The sequence below is a fragment of the Echeneis naucrates genome, chromosome 6 (assembly GCF_900963305.1).
Source record: "Echeneis naucrates chromosome 6, fEcheNa1.1, whole genome shotgun sequence".
Lineage (NCBI taxonomy): Eukaryota > Metazoa > Chordata > Actinopteri > Carangiformes > Echeneidae > Echeneis > Echeneis naucrates.
Genome location: NC_042516.1, coordinates 6150386 through 6176832, shown reverse-complemented (window position 1 = coordinate 6176832; position 26447 = coordinate 6150386). Strand labels below are relative to the sequence as shown.

General features: G+C 40.1%; 1 protein-coding gene across 1 annotated transcript; it reads left to right on the top strand.

Moving 5' to 3' along the window:
- Positions 1-3449: 3449 nt before the first annotated feature.
- Positions 3450-26424, top strand: emc2 (ER membrane protein complex subunit 2). The gene is made up of 11 exons (XM_029504852.1): positions 3450-3498; positions 4158-4271; positions 7024-7088; positions 8018-8103; positions 9837-9894; positions 14229-14314; positions 14618-14677; positions 18105-18186; positions 18434-18544; positions 20307-20411; positions 25742-26424. Exons 1-11 carry the CDS (start codon positions 3459-3461, stop codon positions 25826-25828), a joined length of 894 nt encoding a protein of 297 aa, XP_029360712.1. The 5' UTR covers positions 3450-3458; the 3' UTR covers positions 25829-26424.
- The last annotated feature ends 23 nt before the right edge of the window (positions 26425-26447 follow it).

The following is a 26447-nucleotide window of genomic DNA, read 5'->3' as shown; positions in this document are numbered from 1 at the left end:
ATAGTTTACTACTTAAACTTCCAAAACTCATACTGTACTTCATTGCACCAAAAAGATATACCACGTTAGTCTAGAGTGGTATGAGTTGGCAAATGGGGCCTGTTTGCTGTTTCTCCATTTGGCTATTCTTTATGTTAAGCTTACAAGTTTGAACTTTCACTCTAAAGAAAGTCAAATAAACTAATTTCCCAAAACATTAACCCATTGCAAGTGAAATGCCGCACTATTTACACACGACATTTACAGTAGATGAACCTAATTTTAAATAGCTTGGACTTTCTATCAGATTTAAAGAGGTGTGGCTACTGTTTATGCTGGCCTGCTATCTAACATAACTACATATTGGCGATGCTAATGATTTGTTTCCCATAACACCCAGACTAGCTAGCCAATGAATAAAGAGGTTTGGGCTAAATGCCTAGGAAAACTTTAAATAAAGTCCATAATAGAGCTGTAAGCATAAACAGCTATCCACCATTTCTGACTTTGTGTATGTGTTGGATGAAGGCCATGATGGCTTCAACTACACAAGATATCCAGGTTCATTACCAGGAAGCTGTCATCAACACTGATAAATTTCAACATGTAAAATAGTTATCCATTATCATTCATATCCGTCTTGCCAAAATACTGACCTTAATGTGATAAGGCTGAGAGGGGTGCTGGAGTGACCGACCAAATGTAGGATTAAAAACCTCAGCTCTCATGTTCCATGTAAGCTTTCTTGCTCAACAAATGAGTTGAAGAGAGGGAGAGGAGACAACACAGCCAAAGGCATCCACCACTGGCCTCATACTAATATCTGTCAAAATATAAATCAATAAGATCTGAAGACAAATGACTTGCCTCTGGGTGTTGTGAAGCCAAGCATCCCTGCCCTCAATCTGGACTGCAGCATTTCATTGAATTTAAATTACTCTTTTGTAAACTTTTTAGATATGTATCGCGCCACTGCAAGTGTGGGTCAGGTTATAAATCAGCATCACCCACAATCCAGATTCAGTACGGTCACACTCAAATGGCAATTGGATAGAGGTTATCAACCAAGCCTATGGACCAGAAAACAATATAAACTTGCAGCAAGTACCCCATGGCATGGAGCATGGTAGAACATCTGCCCAACACATGTCCACGACATAAACAAGGACTGACTTGTACGCATAGACATCAGCATTATCACAGGAAGCACACAGGGAAGTCAATCAATATTTGACCCCTCTAATCCTTGCTCAATAAGCTCTGCCCATAGACTCACTCCTCTCTTTATGCATAACTTCACTTTTCCTCTGCAATTTTCTTTGAAAACATGACATTACGGAGAACATGGCTCCATATCTCCAAATTTGCGGTCATGAGTGTTCTTACCAAAAAAGAAAAGTGAAATCGGATAACTCCAGATTATGTTGTTTAGTTACAGCCTGGCACTGCATGAGGGAAGGGATTTGAATATTCCTCTTCCTGTGGATTCAAAATTTTGATAATAAATACTATTGTGTGTATTTATGTAGCTAAGTGGAGACTCTCAATAAAACCACTCTTGAAATAGTGGAAAGAAAGCAAGACCTGGGAACATTAGCCATGATTTCTGTGAATGTCAAACCTCAACATAGACCCCCTGAGAAGCAGTTCAAGTGCTTATATGATTTTTATTATTATTTTAAGCCCCCCCCCCAAAAAAAAAAAAAAAAAACCTAGGCTGCTAGACCAAACTTCACCAGCTGCTACAATTTAGAATGAAGATGATGTGATTTTTGGATACGGCACAGTACAAAATTTCAATATTTGGCACAGAGGTGTCAAAATTGTTACACTACATTCAAATCTTCTCTTCAAAGATATCAATCCCTCACTTAAATAGCACTCTATAATGAATATATAAGAGTAGGTTCAAATGCAGAGTCTTCTGAAATTATGTTGGATTTTGTGTGTGTGTGTGTGTGTGTGTGTGTGTGTGTTTTTTTTGTTTTTACTATAGATTATACCAGGAGGAGCACAACAGTATGTTAATGTGGAAATCTAATTATGATTTCAGTGTTTCTGATCCAAAATTACCCTAATTTCTTATGATGAATAAGAGATATCACCTGCAGTCTGTGCAGAAAATCTTGTCCTTTTAATATTAAATCATTGTTTCAATTGACATAGATAGGACAAGTGCGTATAAACACCAATCTATCAACACATAATATGCTACATGTGGTAATACTCCAATCCACTCCAAGCAGTCACGCTACTGCATATGAGTCGTCAAGGGAGCAATCCTCAGCTCTGTGCTGCACAAGTAAAGTCAATTCCTAGCAGAGTGCTGCTGTGACAAAGGGTGAATTTCAAAACCACAGAGAGCACCTCAACCTTGTCTCAATTTTCAGTCCATACCTTCATTTTAGAGATGATAGCTCTGATTGCTTCTGTCAGAAGTCAAAATATAATGCCTGTGAAGTGTTTCAACTGAAAAGGAATTATATATATATATATATATATATATATATATATATGCTTGTCCTGTGTGCCATATTTGGGGGCTTGTAGAGCATGGAAACCTACGTAAGCACCAGTCAAGTAATACAATTAGAGTTTTCAGATGGCTGCACTTGATCTCCCACATTGTGACATTTATGTAAAAGAGAGCTGCTCCAAGTTAAACACTCACCTTGTGACAAGAGGCTTTTTCACTACCACTGCATCTCGATGCATCTCAAAGTTGTAGACAGCTTGTTCACAGAGCATTTTTACCATCATCTCCTGAAATCCCAAGAGTCACTCCCACTATGGTGTTTATGGCAGGTCACTTTTACGGCTCTGGAATTCAGTGGCACCTTGGCAGACAGGGAAAGCCCTCTACCCCAGAGGACAGTGTATGATTGTTTTAATGTGGTTTTGTCTGCATTTTGTGTTCCAGAAAAAACCCAACCACATATCAACCAACTGCTATTTGCAGACTTGAAAATTACAAGTGCATATAATGCTAAAGCTGAGCATAACTTAAAGTGTGCATACTGACTATTTATAGTCCACTAGGTATGATGACATTCCATTGTGCATTTGGACTTGCCCATTACTGATGCTCCTGGATGTTTTACACATCCTTGTCCTTTTAAGAAAAAGCATTGGTTATTCACCTTTTTTCACAGAACGGCAATGGATATGGCATCAGGTCTTTAAAATGTCTCTGTAAGCAGGTCCAGGCTCAGTCCAAATAAGCGAGTGTGTAAGGTGGTAAGAGAAAAGTAAGCAAGAGCACAAAGTGCGAGGACAGAAGCTCACATAGGCTCCAGATGGAAATCAGGATAAATTTGAAGCTATGACAGGAAAGTATTTTGCTTATTTTTCGAGGAAACTGATCAATTTTAGGCTCAGCTAATTATTAATTAACTTATTTCTAACTTGCAGTTAAGCCACGCCCATAACTGGCAAATTCGTGACGTACGCGCACAGCGTCTGTTGTCAAAAGGAAAAAAATGGCGTCGATATCAGAAATGTATGATGTTGGTTGGGAAGGTAAGACTAAAACGGAATTAGATTCTATTTAGTTGTCATTGAGACGTGCATTTCAGCTGCCGAATGCATTTATTGGTTTCTCTTTGTAAGGCTTCGCAGAGGAGTCGTGGCTGTCCCTGACTGAAAATACAAGCTAGCGAGACAACGTGAAGTGCCTAGCGAATGCTAATTAGCAGTGTTCGCTAACTCATCGTGTTCATCCATAGGATTGATCCATACCAGCACAATACGTGTCATTTTAGCGTTGCGTTTAATGGAACTATAGAAACATGAATCTATGTCCATCGCTCTTCGGATAACCGTCATGTAACGTTGTTTATAGTAGCAAGTCAATTTTTCACGTTAGCAACGGCTAACCTTAGCTAGAGATTTTGTTAAAGGACACACAGTGGACTGTAACTCATAATCATGATCGTGATGACTATTGTAGGGCGTGTGTTACTAGGGTGAATGTACTAGTAGTATACACACAGTCGTGGTTAGTTGCATGTATGTCTCTGATAGTATAAAAATGTGAATTCAGTTTGTCTGTACTTGTAACGTAAATCTCAAGCATTGAACAACACGACAAATCGTGTATTGCACAATCGTAGACAATCATGCTTCATACACTGTGCTGTCCTTGATCTCAGCTCATGTTTGAAAATCTTTGTCCGCAGAAATGAGAGACAAACTGCGCAAATGGAGGGAAGATAACTGCAGAAATAGTGAACAGATAGTTGATGTTGGTGAAGAGCTCATCAGTGAACATGCGTCAAAGCTTGGAGATGACAGTAAGTGTATGCCAAAAAAATTTTATACATCATTCCAAAGAAATGCGGCTCAACATAGGAGTGTAAGGAGTATTATTAGTACATGTGTGTCCTTATATAATATTGGGTATTGACCAGTAAAAATAACATTTATCCACAAGTTAAAAAACATGTAGCATAGACCATATTGTTTTACAAACAGTAGCTGCTGATTGTAATAAAGGATATAAAGACCTCTGACAAGATCCTGTTGACAGAGGAAACACCACTGTTTTGATAAAATCTGTACACCATTTCAATATTCCCTTGTGGAAATTGCATGATCATAGTGGGAGAGGAGTATTACTGTTGGTTGTGTTAGAAAATATAAAAGCATTTGCAAAAGTGCTAATATTTATATACATACAAACATTAATACTGTTGGCAGATATTGCAAATGCAGTGTTTTTGCTGTATTTTTTTAAATTTACAGGAAAAATTCCACATAAACAAACACATTTATTTACAAATGGGGAATATGATTAATAGGCAAAGATGTCTCTGTACCACCTTAATGCTTATGATGTGAACGATGCACATTAAAGTGTTTTGATTTTCCCTCTATCAAAAACTATTGCTGCTCCTGCAATTTGGATATTACACTCAATGAAGATCTTTTACTTTGCAGAGCTTAAAAATATTGTATGGTCTTCTAAACCAAACGGGTGTACAGTACTTTTTTTTTTTTTTTCTTTTGGATCATTTTCTAAACAGAATCTAAGAGTGATAGTTACTCTGACCTTTGGATGTGTAATCTGGGACACATAGTTGATTTGCATCCCCTCAATCTGTCAGCCTCGTTTGGATAGCTTGGTTTGTGCTTTGCTTTTTAGCCCTGTCCTGGACATTTGTGATGATCAGCCCAGACAATAGATTGTGCACATAATTATACGCATAATAACAGCCGAATGATGAGTTTGTCTCTCTTTGAAGGTTTACTCTTAACTGGACAAATGCAAAATGGAAAAAAATTAATTGACTAATATTAAATTTATATTGTTTATGAGCAGCTAGATTAACCAAGCCTGACACAGTGCACTTGGAAAGTGTTTAGCAATATCAATAGCAATCAGTATCCCTCAATGACAAAGAAAACTATTTATAAGTTACTTAAAAAGGAAAAAACTCATATGTCACATAGTCGAAGTATTTAGTATGGCAATCCACAGTTGTACGGATCCACACTCCATTCCAGTTGGTGGCGGTAATGCCTCACAAGTTAAGTGAAAAATCAAGCAGTAGAAGATAAGAGCAAGAAAGCAGAAAGCGATCATGTAATGTGCAAATGAGAATCCAACTATGAGTTCAATTAGGATATAGTGGAAAAGAAAAGTGCAATAATAGAGGAGGTGTACTGAAGGCATTGTCTGTTACCAAGTACAGTTTGCTGTGGTTTTCTTTAGATTTCATTTCTGAAGCAGCAGTAAGTTTTGCCTACCATAAACATATGAAAGGTCACATTTTCGTCTCTAACAGTGCTGTCTTGCTGCATTACCCTATAAAACTTTTCCTTTTCCCAGCTGTTATGATTCATACAGTCCTTAAAAGAGGCGGATAAACGCTTAACATGCCATGGTTTTATTGAAACCAACTCTTAAATTGGCTGTGAAATGAGATGGCAATTATCAGAACAAGAGTTGGCATCATTAAAGTCAAGACAAACTTAAGGCATTTGTTTGTTTTGGCACAACCTGAAAGTTTTGGGTGGAGATTGGTCTTATTTTTCTTCTCAATTAACAGGCGGGACATTAATTTAGCTAAACATGCCCACGTTTCATGTCAGAGCTGTCCATTGAATGTGTTCTGATAATTTTATTAACTGGTCTGTGCAGCCACACTATTAGTCAGTGTTTGATAATGTTACAGATGACTAAATGAGCAAGTACCATTTCGATAATCATTTCATTTTTCCTCGACAACCACAAAGCAAAACATATTTTAAAAATGGCACGTCATTAATGATGGTAGCCAAAATGCTTTGCTCTAAAGAGGGACTGTCATACATTTTCAGATTTGCTTTAGATTGGATTTATTAACTCCAATTTATAAAAAATAAAAATCAATTAGAGCTCTGCAGCAAATGAATCTCTGTTCAAGTAAAATGGTGTTGAAAGTGGATAAAGCAAATTCTAACTAAGCAAAGTCTAGATCACAATAGCTGTAACTCTTTTCCTCTGGTACCATTGGAAAGTCCCCTTTAAATGTCTCATTTACAGTAGTGAAGAGGATGGTGGGAGTAAATTTTCAGATAGTGCAGCCTGAGCTTAAAAGTGGGAGGTGCTTGTAACAAAAGTGACTAACTTTCCTTAGATTTTAGATGTAATACTTTTACTGAAATTGAATTAGTTATTCATTACTGACTCACTCCTGGCAAATAAATAACATGACTATAAATGCCTTTTCAAGGGCGTTGCATGTTATACAATGTTTTGATTTTTGTTTAATGATTGTTATTTTTGTAGCGCTGTCCCAGTTTGTATGGTTTGAACTAATAATATTTTCAATGAATGCCGCGCTTAAAATAGTAAATGTATCTTTATATGTATATTTGAGAAAATTGTTGATTGACATCATGGAAGCCTGTTTGTGTGCATAATAAATTTGATGTGCCACTGTTGAGGACAGATTCTATGTCAAGTGTATAGTTCAATATTTCATCTGCTCATGCTACACCAGACAGTGGAATGGAAAGGGCGTTAACACAGTCCTTTTTGTCTGCGTCTCTTCTGTCTAGTATGGATTATTTATGAGCAGGTGATGATCGCAGCACTGGATTGCAGTCGAGATGACTTGGCTCTGGTAAGCTTTTCACCGCGCTTCCTCACATATACCCAGGAGCTTCAAAAGCAATCGTTCATTCTCTCACAGCCATTCCTGTTTTGCAGCATCTGCTGTGCCAAATGTAAAAATCTGATTTTTATTTGGCCAAATGGTATTAGCCTGTCTGTACTTTGGAAAAACAATTTGCTGAGAGTTGGAATTAGAGGGTGTAGCAAATGAGTGGAGAAGCATGCTTCAAGTGTTAGCAGAACTTGGCCATCATTATTGGAGTTCATCTGCTTTTTCCTTCAGAATTTATTTGCCACCCTAAAGCTTAATGTGATGTTTCTGAGTTCATGTTCTGAAATGTTCACAGCCCTGAAAAGGGTAAAATTGGTATGTAGATGGAAAAAAAAGAGAAAAAGACAAGAAGTCATAGGAATTTAAATGGTTCATCTCTAATCGGTATGGAAGCGACGACTCCTTTGGCTAAAAGAATGACTCATTGAGTAAAGAGGAAGCAGAAGTCAGTCATTAGAAGTAGTTGTCTGTTGGCTATCCTTTCAGCTCTGCTGCCAGACTCTAAAAAAAGCAGAGGGACCAGATCATACCACACTGCAGATTTTAGCATCTCATTCAGAATAATGCTGAATGTGATTACAACCCAGCCTAACCTCTTTCAATACTGATGGCTCAAACAAAGTCAAGCTGTCTGTAGACGAGTAAGGATGGCTGCCTTAATGTGTAACATATCAGCAGCAGTTTTTCACTGAGGGTCTATTTTTATATCACCATGTTCGATTTCTTTAGCTTAAATATAAGCAAAATCTGACATTTTCAAGACCAGTGGTTTGTTTTGGAAAATCAGGAGTATTTCTAGAAGTAAGTGTGTGAGAGCAAGAGTTTAACATAAAGTTTAGTTACAGCCAACTATAATTGCTCTCTCTCCTCTGCCCACATCCTTACAGACCTGTCTACAGGAACTGAGGAAGCAGTTTCCAGATAGCCACAGAGTGAAGCGATTATCAGGCATGAGGCTGGAAGCTTTGGAAAGGTAAGCATTGGGTACTAAAAGCACCAGAGAGAGAGCGAAAGGGAGGAAGAGAAGGAGAGAAAGGAGAGAAAGGAGGCAAAAAGCACTGCCTTGCTGTTATGTATGGGACTTGGGGGCAAGAAACTGTTAGCAGATTCTAAGTGGTACAATGGTCTGGGTGTGTGTAAGAACAGTACATGTGTGAGGTAGGGTGTGTTTATGTTGGCTCTCCCAGCATTTGGAGAAGAGAGGAAAGGTTCAACATTGGGTAGTCCTGTGGCCCTTTACCCTGAGTTAGGGATTCCCGGGAAGGAAGTGGTCAGATCCCACTGTTATTCTGGGGGTCCCTCTGCCTTCTCGGGTTTCTGTTCTTTCATTGTTTCTTTTGTTTGTTACTCCTTGTCTCTCTGTATTTTTTTTCTCTCTGTCCCTTCTTTATTTTCATGCAGTTTTTCCCATGTCCTGTTTTTGTCTCTGTATGTTTTGTCCCTGAAAATATTGAAATGTCACCTTAATCTCAGTTTTGAACTCCCACACCCCCCTTTATTTTTGAATCTCCATCTTATAAGAAAGTACCCAGAATGGAGAGTGTTAGCAAGATAAATAAACAGGGAGTATTTCAGTCCATACTAAGCTGAAGCAAGGGTAATTCAATCTGTTTACTACCCCGCTCACATTCCCCACCCGTATCACAATTGCTGGTTTATCGGTTATGTTGGAGTTTATGTGATAATTGAGAGTGATTGCTTTGGCACTGTCAGATTAAATAAACGGCACACTACGATTTAATTGGCAGCAGACAGGGCTACACTTGAATGACACAGCTTCAAACAGCAAGGCCCTTCCCCTTCACACATGCACATGTACACACACACACGGTTCCTAAATAAATAAAGCAAATCAAAGTGGGACGCAAGTGGTTGCCCGGTGCCATCTGAAATCTCCCAAAGTGTGGCTGAGTAATAAAGTGAATGTGAGGGAAGCAGCAGGGCTGGAAGTGGGGCTGCTCAGTGCTAATGGAAACCAGAGTTGCTTCTGTCTGTTTCAGGCTGTGGGTTGGACCCTTTCTGATCACTGAGCCCCACCTTTGGCTGCTGAAACGTCAGCGTTGCATATTGGGGGGGAAAAAAAAGTTGAAAAATCATCCTTCCACGTCTGATTTGACATGACAAGTGAAGTGCACATGCCTCTTATTCCCAGATTTCTTTACTGTATGATTTGTTATTTACAGCTCATAAATTCCCCCTTTTAAACAAAGTCATGTGTGCCCATTCCAACAGTTTAAGCTAGGCTGTGCTGTATGTTGTTGCTTAGCAGGTTCTATATAAATATGTCTATTGTGTATGGGCAAAGAAACAGACAACTGAACCAACAACTTAGCAGCAGATCTGGACATATAAAAAATCAACAGTTTAATTTTGTTTAAAGGTGACTCAAACTGGATCTAATCAAATGAGAAAACAGTCTTCAGAACAGTGTACACTGTTTGTATTGATTTCATGACTCATTGTGAAGGGATATAAGCTTGTTATTATGCTGGCTGTGTGACCAGCAACCAAGATTTAAATGAATGTTGATTTCTTCCTTAAGATCACCACTGGTTTCTGTGCAGCCTCACTGTAATCATAGGAATCTGCCATGCTGTATATAGAAACTCGATTACCGTAAACTCAGTTTGATTTACCTACCACCTAATTTTACCAGACTTGGAACTGGTATCGGTTAAAGAAACATTGTGTTCTTTCTCCCTGAAGGTATGATGAGGCCAACAAGCATTACGATGCCATTCTTCAAGATGACCCCACCAACACGGTAAGACTCCTGGGGGGGGTGATTGCCTAGTATTTTACCTTGCTTCTCTTTGTGGTATCAGTTTTTAAAGGGCTTTAAATCTACTGAAGTACTTTGGTTTTAGCGTTGAGTTTGCTAAGTTAAACTCCTCTTGGCCCCTCTGACCTCAAACACAGTGATGATCAGCCTAGCACCCACACATCTGAAAACTAAGGCTGTGTGTGTGTATGTGTGTGGGGTGTGGGTGATTCATGGTTGTAGCCAGTGGCAGACATGTTTAGTGAAGGTAAAGCGTAAATAAGAGTCTGGTCTTTGAAGATGGTGATTTACTTGACCTTTCAGACCACCACCCTGGGTGAGCAGGGCTCAGCTCCTGTCCCACCTTCTCCATTTCATCTACTGGCTTTAGGTACAAAGTCTGCTCTGGGTTAGGCTGGGGGGTTAAAACCCTAAATAACCCTATCTTCTCTCACTCTCTTGCTTGGCTATCCTCTCTCCTCAATTTACTATTCATTGTTTTGAAATGACTTGCACAAGCATGTCTAGCCAGTGTTCTGCCAATCCACACCACCAACTCAAAACATAATGTACCTGCTGTAAATTGTTTCCATAAGGACATGTGGCCATGCAAAAAAATACCCTCTTATAGGATTTTTAAAAGAAACCATGGCCCTATTTATTTTGGCTTTTGGCTTTTGGGGTAAAGCTGACTGCATTAAAGTAATAGAAGAAGAATTACAGAAAAAAACAATAGTCCTTACTTAGTTCTGATGCACCCCACTCTACCTTTCCCATTGAGATAAAGCCTCCATCTTTACGTTGCTCTGTGAATAGCCACAGCTGCTGCCTCCTGTTATGCTCTGTCTCACTTCCACTTCATTTTATCAAGACCATCTTTATTAATTTATAGTTCTGTTGCTTTTGGAAGTTTGCACGTTGGATTGGCAAGTCAGCCTTTAAGGAAAGGGATAGGGCTGTTTTTATGGGCTAGGCCACTCAGTTATATTCCAATTGAAAAGAGTGTTCAGGTCATAGAACATGATTCTTTCAAGGCAATTGATAGGTTGAACTTGTGAAAGTGGCTTTTCTAGCCATCTCTCTAGTCTTAGAGAGATGTAGTAAAAGAAAATTTCTTTGTATTACTCTTGATTTAAATGAGCAAGTATTTACATTTATATTTTCGATGAAACCGCTTAAAACACATGTCATCCAACAGCAAAATATCCCAGTCTGATGGTACACACATCTTGGGTGACATTAAAAGCTCATGCTTGCCAGACAGGAGTTATACTTTGGTGGCAGCATTGAATTACCTGAAAAGACATTGTATCAATCAGACTGAAATAAAATTCACAAATCACAATCATCATTATTTGCTTGTAACATTTCCATTTTAATAAGCAAAATGGGAGTACCTCTAAAAAAATTATGTAATTGGGATAAGCTGCAAAGAATTGCCTCACATCCATTGTTTTGACAATGGGAGTTGCAATCTAGTGAATCCCAGAGCAGTGTCCTAGCATGGCACAGACCTTCTGGGAATTCCAGGGACACCCTCGGAAAGGGAACGGCCAATTTCCTCATCTTTCAATGCTGGACACTGCAAGCCTAGTGACTGTAGGTTTGTCAGTCAAACCCAGGGCTGGGAAAGAAACAAAACAGATGAATAAGTCCCACTCCCTGGGACCTTAACCTTAAACCTTGTTCTCACAATCCTTGTCCTGAGTGACATGGGTGTAGTGGCAGAGGATGGAGAGGTGATACAATGACATTGTTTACGTCACCTGTTTTGCAGCAGAGGCTATCTCCTCACTGCATGTTCTCTAACGTGCTCTTGAGAATTGGGCAAGGGATGGGCCTGAGAAATGGCGGAAAATTGGCGACCACAAGGAAGACTTGCGAGGCATCCCAGCATGTGAAGCAGATATTGGAAACTGAGCTGTTGTAATTGTAGGCTGTGGAATAGATGTGGTACCCATTAACCAAAATTGTTGAATCAACAAAAATTGCTCAAGGATTTTTTGCCATGGTGGTGTCCAAAAAATGTTTCAATCTCTTAGCCCTTCCATTGCTTGCTATGTTCCAATACCTACAGCAATGATCTGGCAAAATTCTTGTCTGCGAGCGTAAATGCATTTTTTTTCCACCTTTTCGTTTCTTCTTGGGAGTATTTTTGATTATGCTGTGTCCGGAACATTTGCATACAGGGACGTACCAATTTATTATTTATCTAACATCAATTGAACTTAAGTGTTAGCGATAATATTAAATTCCAATTCTATAATTTCAACCTAAATTGTTTAGTATTAAAAGCTAGTATTTCTTAAAATAAGCCACTGAGGTCTCAGACAACTCCTGAGGTTGACCCACAATCATGTGCAATTATAGTCATTGTAGGACAAGATTATGTTTATGTGGGTCATTTTATTTGAAATGTAAGGCCTCAATTGAATTAATCATAATGATTAAAAATATATTCCGTCATTGCAGCTGTGAACAGATGAACAAAACACTTTGACTTTGCCTTTTTCTCTTTCTCTTCCCCTTTTTATCCTTAACTTATCAGGTATTTAGCATAGGTTAGTTGGGCTACCGTTATTGTGACGTTTTGTATTATAAAGGAAGGTTGCGGTAGGTCGTAATAAAAAGCAAGGGGTGATGTAAATAATCCAGTCCTCACTCCTAAGGTCTCCACAGAGCGCTAATTAAAAAAGAATCATGACAACAGACAGATCAGACCCGCTGCCAGTTTTTTCTGGATCATTACTTAGAGAAAGGAGGAGAGAGAGGAGTGGTTTAGAATTGCTTCTCATTTAATAAAGTGTTGTGTGACTCTGTGCTACCAACTTCCATATGTTCCTTTGAGCCCCAAGTGGTTCTTTATCTGGAGAAAAAAAGAGTTGGGAGAGAAGAACTGTGGGTCTGGTGATGGAGGGAGTGCACAAGTGCAAAAAAAAAAAAAAAAATCCACATTCAACATCACTACACTGTCTTTCTCTCTCTCTCTCTCTCTCTCTCTCTCTCTCTCTCTCTCTCTCTGCTTCCATTTCTTCCATGGTACTGAATGAGCAAAGATCCCACATGTTTGTAATTTGGTCTGAAGTGAGTATAAATTCCTGAGTCTCACATAGCATCAAGTTCTGTTGAAATGTGCTTGATATAGAGCAGTGTGATCTTTGTTTTCTAATCAGAAAACATAACAGTATATAATGGGTTGACCTATCACTGCTCCTTGTTGCTTGATAACTTGTATACATAACATTATTTAATAATTATCTTCCAAGCACCGTGATTAAAAAAAAATAAATAAATAAATAAAATAAATGCTCTTATGAAAATGTGTACAGCGTGCTTGGGAGTAAGATACATTGCCCCATACATAGAAATTGTTATTGTTGATGTTCTGTTGTTCTGTTTTTTTCACCTTGAGGTAAATATATTGCTTGTCAGTTGAAATTGCAGTGTTTCTGAAGGTCCTGTTGCAGCTTGATGGATAAGTGGATTTCTTTTGATGGAAGTGTCAGAAGGGCCCCAAATTTACAGCCCTCGAGACATGACTCATACACAGCCCTCAATAGCTTTGGTTATGAATATAGGAGAGGAAGCCCCACTCAATCAAGTCCCAGTCCATAAATAAAATAAGCTGTGACAGGGTAGTGCACTTGTAATGGAGTAGCAGTCTCCTGTAAAGGTTTTCACTTACTACCAAATGAGGGAGCAGAACTGGGCGTAGTAAAACATTTGGAAAAGTCAGAGCAGTAGGACTAATACTGTCTAATTCAGATTGATGAGAATCTAATCCACTTTAAGGTCACTTCAGCATCAAAAACGAAGCAGAAAGAAATTTTCATCTAATGTAAGTTGGGCTGGTGCAGTGCGAGATACGTGCTGTTTCGGCAGGAAGACAGGCATTGGGGTTTTGGGGGAGTGCGCCGTTTTCCCCACTTGGTTAGGGAATGACTCACTGCTTTATCTCAGGCGCTGAGCTCACTCCAGCTCCCAAACATTGACTCATAATGTGTGTGTCCATCTCCTGTTGGAAATGGCCACAAACTATCTCCATTTATATCTTGCCAGGCATATATTATTTTACATTTCCCAGTAATAATATGAATGATTTTGACAAAGCATCTGCGCCTTTTGTCCTTATTATTTTCACAGCTATTTTTTAAAGTGCTAAATTGCTGATTCATCTTATTCTTCTCATAGATTTTCATAAGATGAGTCACAGCACAACTCACTCTAATGTAGATACTTAAACTCACAACTATTGCACACACTCATCCTCTAACCCCCCTTTTGACAAACACTTGAGGAGCTGATATCCCTAATCTTGTTTACTCTCTGCTCTACAGGCAGCAAGGAAGCGTAAGATCTCCATACTAAAAGCCCAGGGGAAGAGCACTGAAGCCATCCGGGAGCTCAATGAGTATTTGGAGCAGTGAGTTTTTCTATAAGATGGGGAGAGGGTCGGGCGCCCTCTCCTTCAACCTCCCCTGGCTTGATTTTAATTAAAAACTGATGCTGCTTTCAATGGAGCTGGCACAAGTTTCATGAAAAATGCTAGAAACTTAGTCCCCCTACCCTGAGTGGGATGACTGTCATTATTGGTATTGTAATATTACACTTTCATTTTTACTTTACTGTGTTACAAATGAATTTTCTGTTTTGACTTTATTATTATAATGACTTAATGTTTTGTATTATGATTGAAGAAGAGAATTTTGTCATCTTGTGCTAATAGGTTCGTTGGCGACCAGGAAGCGTGGCATGAGTTATCAGAGCTCTACATCAATGAACATGAGTAAGCATATTTTTCAAGACCACATATGAACATTGAACATTGAAATCGGTTCAGCTAAACAGCTAAAAGGTGACAAATCTTAACTTAGTAGTTAGCCATCAATACATTCAGAGCTCCAAAAGAACAATTTTAGCATTGAAACTCTGAAAAACATTGACTCATCTTTTAATGGGTGCATTTAGCATCAGAATAAGATGTGATGTGGATGGCTAAATAACAGATGGCTATCTGCTTTTCTGTCTCTTCTCTCTCAAATCTAGATTTAAATCAATAGCTCACACTCACTTGAGCCCACCTCTGCCAATATAATTTAAAGTCTCAAAAACAAGGCAGAAAGGCGGGTAGATAACTTAATGGGGATGAAAACATCAGGAAGGGATGTGTTAAGTGGTAAGGAGGTATAGGAAAAGAGAAATGTTTAAGCCAATGCAATTGTCTGTATTTTCTACAAATATCAGCTAAAACAAGCTGACATGTCATCAACATGCTGGGCTTCACCACAACTGATGAGTGAGTTTGTGTAGCAAAAAAGAGGGAAAATAAACAGGGAGTACTTCCAAACATCCTGCATAGGAAAATTCATACACTCGAGGATGTTTGAGGTTCATCTGCTCTGTTTCTTTGAGTCAAGAACTATTCATGTAATGACAAAAAGTAATCTGTTTCCAGTAAGGCTGCCATATGTTCGGGGTCTATCTGTCAGTTTAACAGGGCTTCACTTCAGACTAATGGCTTGATCTCTAGAGGACCAGTGGATGTCCACAATAGAAGGCGGTGAGATGCCTAACTCAGCCAGGGGTCTGAAAGAAGCCCTGTCCATGTATGTCACGTAAGAGTAGTTTAATAGGATTTGTGTCTTAAGTCTCCTCTCCTGCATATGAGAGCAGAAACACTTCATGGCTTCCCACTGATATCTCAGTTGCTAAGGGGAGCTGCCAGACAGACAAGACCATTGTAAGAAAAAGAAAAACAAAACAATTTTGTATGTGTCACCTTTTATCCCTACTTAATTGTCTGAGGCTCAGAAGTTGCTGAAGCAGTGTTTGTTGCTGAACTCTAGGTGTGTGTGCGTGCGTGCGTGTGTGTGTGTGTGCGCACACAAACTGGCTCTAGTTGCTTGGTTGCTCTGGTACGAAGGCAGCAGCAGTAGGAATGTGTTGCACAGTGAGAAGGCTACTTATTGGATATTTCATGCTTTTGTCTAGGAGGCTTTATTGCTGTAGTAGTCAGAGGAAATCCAGGGGTGAGCGGATTATCTCCCAGTTTATCCCAACACTTCTAATATCACACCACTCACTCCCACAGCCCCTTATCTACAGGCGTGTCAATTTCTTTTCTTTGTTTTCTTTATTTTGGGTTACAAACTCCGTTTCCCCTCCTCCTCCTCTTCCGGATAGCTCAGCATTATCACCACCCTTTTCCAAAGGGGTAGAGCGAGAGACAGACAGACAGACAGACAGACAGACAGAGAGAGAGAGAGAGAGAGAGAGAGAGAGAGAGAGAGAGAGAGCGAGAGCGAGAGCGAGAGAACACTTGCTGTGAAGTTCCCAGGAGAAGGTAGTGGCACACCCCACCCCCTTACAGCCAGCGAAAACAGAGGCTGATGGAGAAGTGAGCAAGAGAAATAAACTCTCCTCCCCTCACTGCACAACACACTGGGAGCTATAAAATAAACAAAGCAGTGTGTGTCTGCACAACCATTGTTAGTGTTGCAGCAGGAATCAGTGTTAACACATTAAAAATGTAATTAATAGCCTAGAGTTGACACTGTTAAAACAATCCTTATGCCAACAGTGTTTAGACTGGAGATTATTTTGTCTGTTTGCAAGTATTGCATGGAGCCACTGTTGGAATTTGCTGTTGGCTCTGTCTCTGACCCATCTTATGAGACTGTTCAACCAAATTGGACTGGTCATCCAAAATTACAGGATAAATAGTAATATTTTTTTTTTCAAACATATTTCAGACAGTCTCAATCTGTTTTTTTTTTCTTATATGCAGCCAAAATGTGGTATTGAAATAGGGGAGCGCCACTACTGATGGTTTTACAAGCCTCCAAAAGAAACAAATACAGTCTATCTCGTGATGGTGGTTACAACCTTACTGAAGTGCTATGATAAAGAGTGAATTTGGAGCAGATTTAGAGAATAGCTTGGTGATGGTGGGGTTAGATGGGTGGAAGGAAGAGCACAAGAGGTAAGGATCTGGCTCTGGTACAAGATTCTGGTTGATGGCTGATGGAGCAGGCTCTGTTGCAGGCCACGGCCACTGCACGAGCACATCTGAAAGTCTTTATGGAGAGGAAGTGGTAATTGTGAGCAACCCCCAACCATCCAAGCCCTCTGATCTCCCCCTCTACTCAACCCCTTCCCCCTGTTTATTTCTTTCTTTCTCTGTCCGCACCTTCCTTTCCCGTCCTATGCTGTTAATCTTTCAGCTAGTTTACCATGGCAGACTTTGAATAGACTGATTCTTTATGTTGTGGCAGGCAACAGTTTGATCATTTAGTTCCCACAAAAAAAGCAAAAAAAATTCCCCAAACAAAACAAACTCTGCATTTTAGCATTTTCCTCATTTCTAACAAGAAGTGAAAATAATATTCGGGCCCATGGTGACATAAAGAGGGCTCTATTGGTCTTTCTCTTAACTGTTAGTGTTTGTTCAAAAAATATGGCAAATCTTGTAGAGTCAAAAATGATTGAAATGGCTGCTTAAAAACTTGTCTAGGAAAAGAAAATGTAACTTTTAATTAGTTTGAATGTTTTGATAGCTAGCCAATGTTGCCCTATTTTCAGCTGGTACGTCTGCTCCTGCCTCCGTCTGCGGGTTGGCCTCTATTTTGTTAGGTGTATACACATTTTATGGCTTTGTGTTCCAATGATATACTGTATCTTAGCTCATCTTGGCCTGGTACTGTGAAGGGGAAACTGTGTATTAGAAGTGGAGTGGCAGCAGATTAGTGTGAGGTCAACAGCTCAGCAGTCTGCTGCTGAGAAGTGATCTCATCTGAGTATAGGCACAGTTGCCAGCTTTTACTGTAGTGCTGACCTCAGGAAGGTAGTTAACTACACATTAAAGGCTGAAAAAACACACAGACGGACAAAATTGATCCTCAATGTCCCTAAAGGAGGGAGAATCGCCACACTAGATAGGCTTTTACCTATGCTGGCTGTCTGGATGGAGTAACCTTTACTGTAAACCTTTAAATAAACATTTATGTCATGTGGTGGATCTTTACAGATCTCTGCATCATAGGCTTCAAGTCAGCCATATATAAACTGACCTGTGCCCCATGAAGTTTTCAATTCAAATTTATACCTGTAAATTTATTGGGCGTAGATGCTGTGCTTCACAGTTGAGCAAGCTAAAGGATGAAACATCCACAGCTGTATCAATTGCCTCACTGTTTCACTTGTCATTTCCACAGCTATGGAAAAGCTGCGTTTTGTCTGGAGGAGTTGATGATGACCAATCCTCACAATCACTTGTACTGTGAGCAATACGCTGAGGTAGGTTGGGCATCCGTCATCAAACCATTGGGCAAATTGGAATAAATGTTAGCTCTCTGTGAATGGCGCCTCTCCCTGTAACACAGAGAGTCACCGACATACTTAACGTCATTGGCTATATAGGCTCATGAAAAGAGATGTGTTTACACTGGGTTGTCATGTGTTGCTTATTCAGATGTCATGCTGTCATTGCGTGAACTTCCCTTTAGTACAGCTTATTTGGTGTGTTTAATGCCTCCTAACACAGGTGAAGTACACTCAGGGGGGCCTGGAAAATTTGGAGCTGTCCAGAAAGTATTTTGCCCAGGCGCTGAGGCTGAACAACCGAAACATGAGGGCATTGTTTGGTCTGTACATGGTGAGTACTTGCTTTGCATGGAGAAAAAGTGGGAAGAGTGAAAAAAAAACAAACAAAAAAAAACATTAGAACCCTTTTTTTTTTTTTTAAATAACACTATGGTTTGTCAAGGTTGAGGCTGCCCACTGTGTGTGTCAAGCAAGTTTGGTGTTTTGTGTGAGAGCGCACGTGTGGTGTGTGTAAGTGTGTTTTTGGGGGAAGCAAAGAAGGGGCTCTCAGACAGGTCAGCTCACTGCTGACTCAGACGGTGAACTCCAGCATTGGAAAAGTCTGCCCCTCTGGAGCTCTTTATTTTAGTAATAATACCGCTATGGTCAGACCATCTTTATGTTTATGACTTAAATAAATAAAGTAGGCACGGAGCAAAAAAGAGAAAGGCATGATGGGGAGAGAGAGTGCAGAGCAACTGTTGTAAGCATTTTGTTACTGGCAAATTATCCAACCAGGTGCCGGTTAGATTGTACTCTTAGCCGAACAGCGCTTTCATTACATATTTGTTTAAACAGGATGTTGTCTGCAAGCACCAATGGATCACATGTAAGTGAGACCTGACATAAAAACACAAACAAAGCGGTACAGGGAATAAAAGGTGAGAGGGGAAGCAGGACCAACACAGAGAGCCCCAGTGTTTTCCTTCATGCTGCACTGGGATTCCTCAGGTACTCCAAACACCTCGTAGCAGCCCATACCCTCTGAAACCGCTCAGAGGTGTAGGCAGGGTACAGGAGAAGCAGGGCAGGGTCAAAGCGAGACCTTTACTTCTGTTAAATCTCATATTCGTCTGGAGACAGAGCAGGCCCTGCACAACTTCCTGACAAGTCATCTACTGACACTCACCGCTTTAATGGATACTTCAGGTGGGAGTTTATTCTATATCAGGCACAGACCTGTCTGAAGGGTGTGTGTGTTTTGCAGATTGTCAGCTTGTGTCGATGATCCAGCTCTTGACAGGTGCAAGAAGTTCAGCGAAAGGGCATGAAACTTTCACCATCTCAGACCATCTGAGTCAGATCCACAGAAGACCTGGTAGCAGTGACCACAGTTGGGTTGTGGGTTAGTTACTCACAACACTTGCGTGGGGATTTCCCTCCATAATGGAGCAAACTGTTATTCGGGGATAGCCTGTCTGGGTTGACATCATCTAAACTGAGGTTTTTCTCGAGTAAAAAAAAAAAAAAGAAATAAAGAAAATGCTTACTAAAAAATACAGAAGCCAAACCATTTTATAGAAAGAACAGGGCCAGGTTGATTGGTGTATAGTTAAAGTTTCAGCACACTGGTAGGGAGGGCTTTGAAGTGCAGGCAGGGTAAGCCCTCTGGGGTTTGCTGTGTGGAGATGATGGCAGGAACATGGGAAAGACATGGGATTTGTGGTTCGGAGGGGAGCTGTCGGGGCAGGCAGAGACCGTGATTCACACGGCTCTCCTCTCCCTGCTGCCCTGTTTTCCTTTTTTCGAGGACATACAAGGTCCTTTCATTGCTAGGAATCAATGGTGTTGGAGAAATTAGGCTCAGTTAAGTGACAATTATGTATGAAGCATTTAAACGCTCACTTTTTCCCCCATAAATGATTTCTCCTGTGTCATCAGGCCTCGGTCTGTTTTTTCTCTCCATTTTGCCACAATGACTAGTGGAGTGGTAGATGGTAAGAGTGGTTGCACATTCATCTCAATTATGCTTTTATTGCTGTTAACCAAGTTTTGATATAAGAACACCCTTGCCCCTGTTCTCTCACTTTGTTGCTCTCCTGTTTTTCCTCTAGTCTGCAAGTCATATTGCTGCCAGTCCAAAAGTCAGTGCCAAGGTGAAGAAAGACAATGTGAAGTATGCTGCTTGGGCTGCCACTCAAATAAATAGAGCCTATAAGGTGAGTCACATACAGATCTTTATAAGGCTTGATGTTAGAGCTATGTGACACATTTTATTCTTTCCTGCATATGTTTAGTGTCTCTTTCTGACAAACAACTTTCTAGTTTTCCGCACTTCACCCACCATTTTACCAGACACTGGAAACCACCAGTCATGTGACTCTTTTGTTGTGTTTAAGCTTTTATTGGGTATTTGCACACAACATCTCCAGACATCCAGAAATCCCCTTCATTTGCATAGTATGCAGCAGTATCCACCACCACCCTATGACCCTTAAATGTAAAGCAATCTGGAAGGATGCCTTTCGACTTACACTGCTGGAATAACAACCCTGGTGCCTTTCAGAGTTTCTTGGTACATTTACTGTTAATGTATTGATTTAAGACCACAATGTCTGCTGAGACTTTATCCTGCACCCTGGCTTCACAGATGAGCTTCTCGTAAAGCCGCAAACGGATTCTCTGAGGAGAACTATCAATTTGGACTGCTACAAAGAGTTCTCTTCTTCATTTGTTCTCAAAGATGGATTAAACGACCTTTGAGTTGAACTGACCAAATTGGGCCAAACATTTATATATATTTGAGTGTTGCTCTTTTTTCCCCTGTTTTATATTATTACAGTTTAAAATCTCTTGTAGCCCTCTGTGTTTTTGAGGATGCTTGAGAACAATAACTTTAGGACTGTTGCGTGGCCTATTTATCTCTTTGCTGTTGCCAAAGAGAGACAGATTAATGATGACAATGTACGCCCATCCACTTATTAATACTTACACATACATACAAAGTAAAGAGAGGAAAATGTGAGGAGCTGTTCAGTTGGTATCACTAAAATAGTTTATGCCATTGTCATGGCAACCTAGGTATTAAAGCATATTTAAGAGAAAACTTATTTCCCATACGGGCCATATGTGTTGCTTATTTGGGCATCAACAGTTAAATGTGTAATAAGTGGTTCCTTGCTCAGCATGTGTGGGTCCTGTCGAGAGAGAGGCTCCCTGCTGAGCTTCTAACGATCTCGTCTCACCACACTCAGCTCTCCCTGCCTTAGACTCATTTTACATGTCAGGCACTCTATTGCAAGAAGTATGTATGCAAGTACCGTCGCGGTGAGTGGCTGTTCCTCTGGAGCTCTTATGGAAAGTGTCAGGGAAAAGCTCTGAACGTCCATCCAGTAAGGTTTAGGCAAAGGTGGAGTGGACTGTTAAGGCTGAAGATGTTTGCATTGTATTGATCAAACTTACGGAAATACATCACCTTCATAAATAGAAAAATGAAGAGGCAGCTTTTGTCTAAAAATGAAACAATCAAATCTTTGGAAAACTATATTCATCTTTCATCTGTTGGACCTTGCAACACAGTCGTAAGAAGTCTTTGATCCCAGCAGGAGGCAAGATGGATATCTCATAATGTGAACTCTGGGGTTGTGGTGTCGTCTGCTCTGGCAAAAACAGATATTTGGAAACAATGATGCAGATACATTTGGCCCCTGATTGGATCTTATCAGTGTTTGCCAACAGTGCTCAATACATCTTGGAAAATGAAATGCAAGTGTTGCCACTGATCTTGGTGTCTTGAAGCTGTTATGGAGTTAAATTCTGCATTGGAATCCCATAACTCTCTTTAATGTTGTTTATATGTAGTATTTTCTACAACAAATCAAAATCAGAGTTGAGAATCTGTTTCCTGTTTATACTGAATACAGCATCCCCTATGTTCAGCAATTATCTTTTACCCTCCTGTTTCGGCTTTTCCCTATTTGAGGTCCCCAAAGCAAGTCAGCTCTGTGACTTGCATGATTGATTTGGCCACAGGCTTACACTGGATGCCTTTCCTGCTGCAAACCTCCCCACTTCTCTGGGATTGGGACCTGCATAAGGCACCACTGGTTTGCATTGTGGCTGGGGTTTGAATTTGGGGCCTCTGCATGCGAAACATACGTTCTTCTACTGAGCTACGTCCCCAGGGATGGATCTAGTTTCTGATGTGGATCAAAAATCATTGAGGGCTATGTGGGGGTGGCAGGTGTTTAAAATTGAAATTTTATTTGGTGGAAACTTCAGTGTCTTAATATCTGGAAAAAATAGTAAATAAAAAGTTTGCCACCCAAACAACAGCCTAACCTTGATTCCTGTTGACATATTTGCATAATTTCGTATTTGAAGTTAGAATTAATCATTTATTAGATGTAATTTTTTAACAATTTATCGTTTATAAACCTTATTATTGCTAGTTGGCAGCACATACATCAGAGTTGGAAGCAGACGTACAGCAGCATAACCAGTAGTACAGGGCGGCAGCAGGGAGGGCTGGGATTGGGTTGAATCAAATACATAGTTATTTACTACCCAGATACTGTCTCACAAGTCTTTAAGAGTGGTTGTTATTAACAGACAAAAGGGTATGGATTTAATTTGTCAGTGCTTCAGTGGCTCAGAGGAGACAAGTTTTGGCTGAGTTGTTATGATGACAGACTGACATAGTTCAGGAACTCTTAGAGAGCAGTGAACAAAGCTTAGGCGTTCAAAAGTTACAATCTCTGGTTTTGACCTCCTGGTGATGATAATGAGACACTTCAGACAGTCACACCTTTGTCCTCCAGGGAGCATGAGCTGCATCCCTCCCTCCTTTTTCTACCCTGATCTAAAACCTCTTGTTTTTTTTGTTTTTTTTGTAAGTTGCCTAGTGATAGTGAGATTGTTGTGATTTAAAGTCAGCTGTGAGTCTGTGTATGTGCTCTGTTTGTGTGCATGTGTGTGTTAGCTTGGCACCACAAATGTGTACTTGTAGATACTGTGTCAGACAAGTTAAATGAAAAGGTATTAGGTCGCCTCCTTTTTTTTTTTTCAGTTAAATGACTTGAGAGATCTTTAGAGGCAGCGGCACTGTGGGCCTCAGTCAGACAGCTGCAGGGTGTTGCAGGGTGCTGTGGGCTTGTGCTGGCTGATTGATGGCCCCTTTAAAGTGTTTCTTGTGTCAGTCGTCCACTTTTATTAGGCCCCAGTACCTGGTGATTGTCATACCTCAGTGTGAGAAAAAGGTGGGCAGGTGAGTGCAAGTGGTAGCAGACGTCAGCGAGAGGTCATGACTGACTGGGGTGCATTTATAAAAAAAAAAAAAAAAAAAAAAGTAATTACCTCGATGGGGTTGGCTGACATATGAAATACCTGTGTGAGCTTTAGGTGTATGGGTCTTTTAAAGCAGCCCTCCATGGTCTGCCCGAACTCTCAAAACAGATTCTCTGATTAGCTCCTTTGTCACGGACCACAGACTCCCACTGCGTCATAGCTCTATTATCAGATGCTCTAAATAGATGTGGAGCTGTCTGGTCTTTTCCTACTGTTGTAGAACAGGGCAAAAGTTAATGTGGTGGTCTCACCTCAGGCTGAGGAGATAATTGACTACTGGGCCCGGGGTAATGGCGCATTAGGCAGCAAGGGAATGAAATACACTGATCATTATGGCTACCCCACCACACACACACACACCCTAAATGCAGAAAATGAGTCACCACTGGAAATTACATAGCCGATTGCACACCTTAGCCAGCTGCCCCCTCTAAGTTGGAGTTCGGCAAACGAGAAAGGGAAAAAAAAAAGTTTTGCCATGGAAATAGAGCTTAGGCTACAGTTAGTTCTTGCACAGTAATCTATGCGCTATTATGAATGCAGGAACAAGCTTTGTCTGCCTTACTCTTTTAATCTATAATTATACAGAATGTAAAGGAGAGACTGCCCACAGTTTTGGGGAAAAAAAAACCAAGAAGCCAAGATGTTGGCGAAGATTTAATTTCCTCAGCCAACTGTGTGTGTATTAATGTGTTTACAGTGTGTGTGAGCATGTGTGTATGCCTGTGCTTCTGTCTGATCAAGTGTGTACACCCTCTCCAGGGGCTCATCTCTTACCTTGAAAATGAGGAAAGCGCTCTGTTGTCCAGAGGCAGTATTGCCATGTGGTTGAAACGGTATCCCATACCTGTGTTTGACTCAGGGTAATGGTGTTTTCATAATGATTTAATTGAAAGGATCCTGTAAAGCTGCTCCTCCGTGTTCTGTCCTTTGCTGGTCAGTTGAGATAAAGCTGTTGATTACACATCCTCAGGGCCTCAACTGAGCACCAGATAGTTCATAATTGTGTACCTGGATTGTGATATATTGACTGATCTGAGAACTCTATTTCTGGATTTTATTGACATAGATTTTAAATAAAAGGTTGTGTATCACATTGTTGCTTTCTGCTGCAGGTTTTTATATATATGGTATATACCATCCCTTTATAAGTATATGTTTAGATTTCTGAAGCGCATTTTTCATGTCTGGTTACATTACATGTGTTTAGTGCTAACAAACAAATGTTAACATGCCGAACTTTGATGGTAGAGATGGTTAACTGTACAGGTGCTGAACATCTGCACTGTGAGAACATTAGCCAGCTTACATTAGCATTCAGCTCAGAGCTCCCTGCAGACCTGCTAGCATGGCTCCTAGACTCAGACTTGTTTATTCAATCTTAGTCTCACTGCAATTTCCCTTCCATGCCAAAACATCTTAAGTTTGCTGGAATTGTGTTGCAACATGCAAAACTTGAATATGTTGTAAGTACAGGCCATGGCATCTCATCATTATGAAAGCAGCGGTTATTATTTAATTTAATTATTATTCCTTTTTATTTATTTTAAGAGATTTCATTATCATGAATGCTGCTCTACAAATGTAAATGAGATTAGGTTAATTTGACTAACCCTTTATTATATCCCCAGTCACCTGCCCAAGTTTAAGGAAGTTGTGCTTCTCTTTGGTATGTTTTGAGGGGACATTTTGATGTCTGTCACAAAAAAATTTAATTGATAGAGAAAGTATGCGCACACATGAGTAATCGCGTATGTTTGTGGAATGTAATTTGCAGCAGTTCCTGTGAAACCCTGTGGACAGTGTTAAAATTAGAGTGCAGTGTTATTTACTCCTGTACTAGGGGCGATGGAAGTGGACTAATGTGGGATTCATACACACACACAGAAAAATGGCACTTATGTAACAATTTAGGAGAAGTTCTCCAATTAGTGGTATTATTTTACTCTACATTCCTTGTTTATCATTTCTATCCAGTAACTATTGTTTTCTCTCTCTCGTTGTTGCTTCTGGGACAGCAATGTTTTTGCTCAGTTTCTGGGGTGCTTGTACAGAGCGTGAAGTCATCAATGCCTCTGAGGTTGTGCTCAAGTAAATTTGGCTGTCCGTTACTTTAATTGGCACAGAGACCTAATGAGCTAATATTCTCTTTTTCTCTCCCTGTTCTGTCTTTGTCTCTCTGCCTTCCTCCTCTTATTTGCAGCTGGCCGGCCGTGGGACTAAGGAGAATAAATGCTCCATGAAGGCGGTGGAGGAGATGCTGGAGTCCATGCAGATCACCATGTCTTAGGTGGCCTCATCTGCACCTTTCTTCCTTGGTTCTGTCACAGACAGCCACTTGGAGCAACGTGGCAGCTGAAATAGCCTTGCAATCTGATCAGACCTTAGATCTTAAATCTTTTTTTTTTTCTTTATCCCTTCAAGTTTGGATCTATAATTGACTTAACTTGACATGGACAATTCAAAGCATGTCTTCCCATCAAGTACAAAGACTTCCCCATCCTTCTGATATCTACAACAGTGATATCAAGCTAATACAAATTACTCTAAAAAGTTCAGAATAGTATCAACTATTCAATTAATTTCCCCAGACAGAGCTATACTATTCTTCTCAATCCTATACTGTCTTTTAGTTTAACATTTAAGTGATATGACCACATTGACATCAAGGCTATAACCATGTGACCAGGAAAGATAACAAGCTGTACAGTAACTGCTATTTATAAAGACAGTACGAAGATCACATCTGTCTGCACTGAGATCTTTTACTGTTTTGAATCTTTTACCATACTATCTTTAAATGAAACATCTTTAATAAAAAAAAAACCTTACGTTGTCAAATTTATCAAAATGTCTGAATAAAAGTAGGACTGATATTGAGTTGAAAATACATTTTCTTATCATGAGTC

What these genes read in the sequence shown, in the direction of transcription:
- emc2 (XM_029504852.1), top strand. Translation starts at nt 3,459, where the DNA reads ATGGCGTCGATATCAGAAATGTATGATGTTGGTTGGGAAG. An exon ending in GTCGAGATGACTTGGCTCTG is followed by an intron (nt 7,089 to 8,017) that starts GTAAGCTTTTCA and finishes ACATCCTTACAG; the next exon opens with ACCTGTCTACAGGAACTGAG. An exon ending in CTCAATGAGTATTTGGAGCA is followed by an intron (nt 14,315 to 14,617) that starts GTGAGTTTTTCT and finishes TTGTGCTAATAG; the next exon opens with GTTCGTTGGCGACCAGGAAG.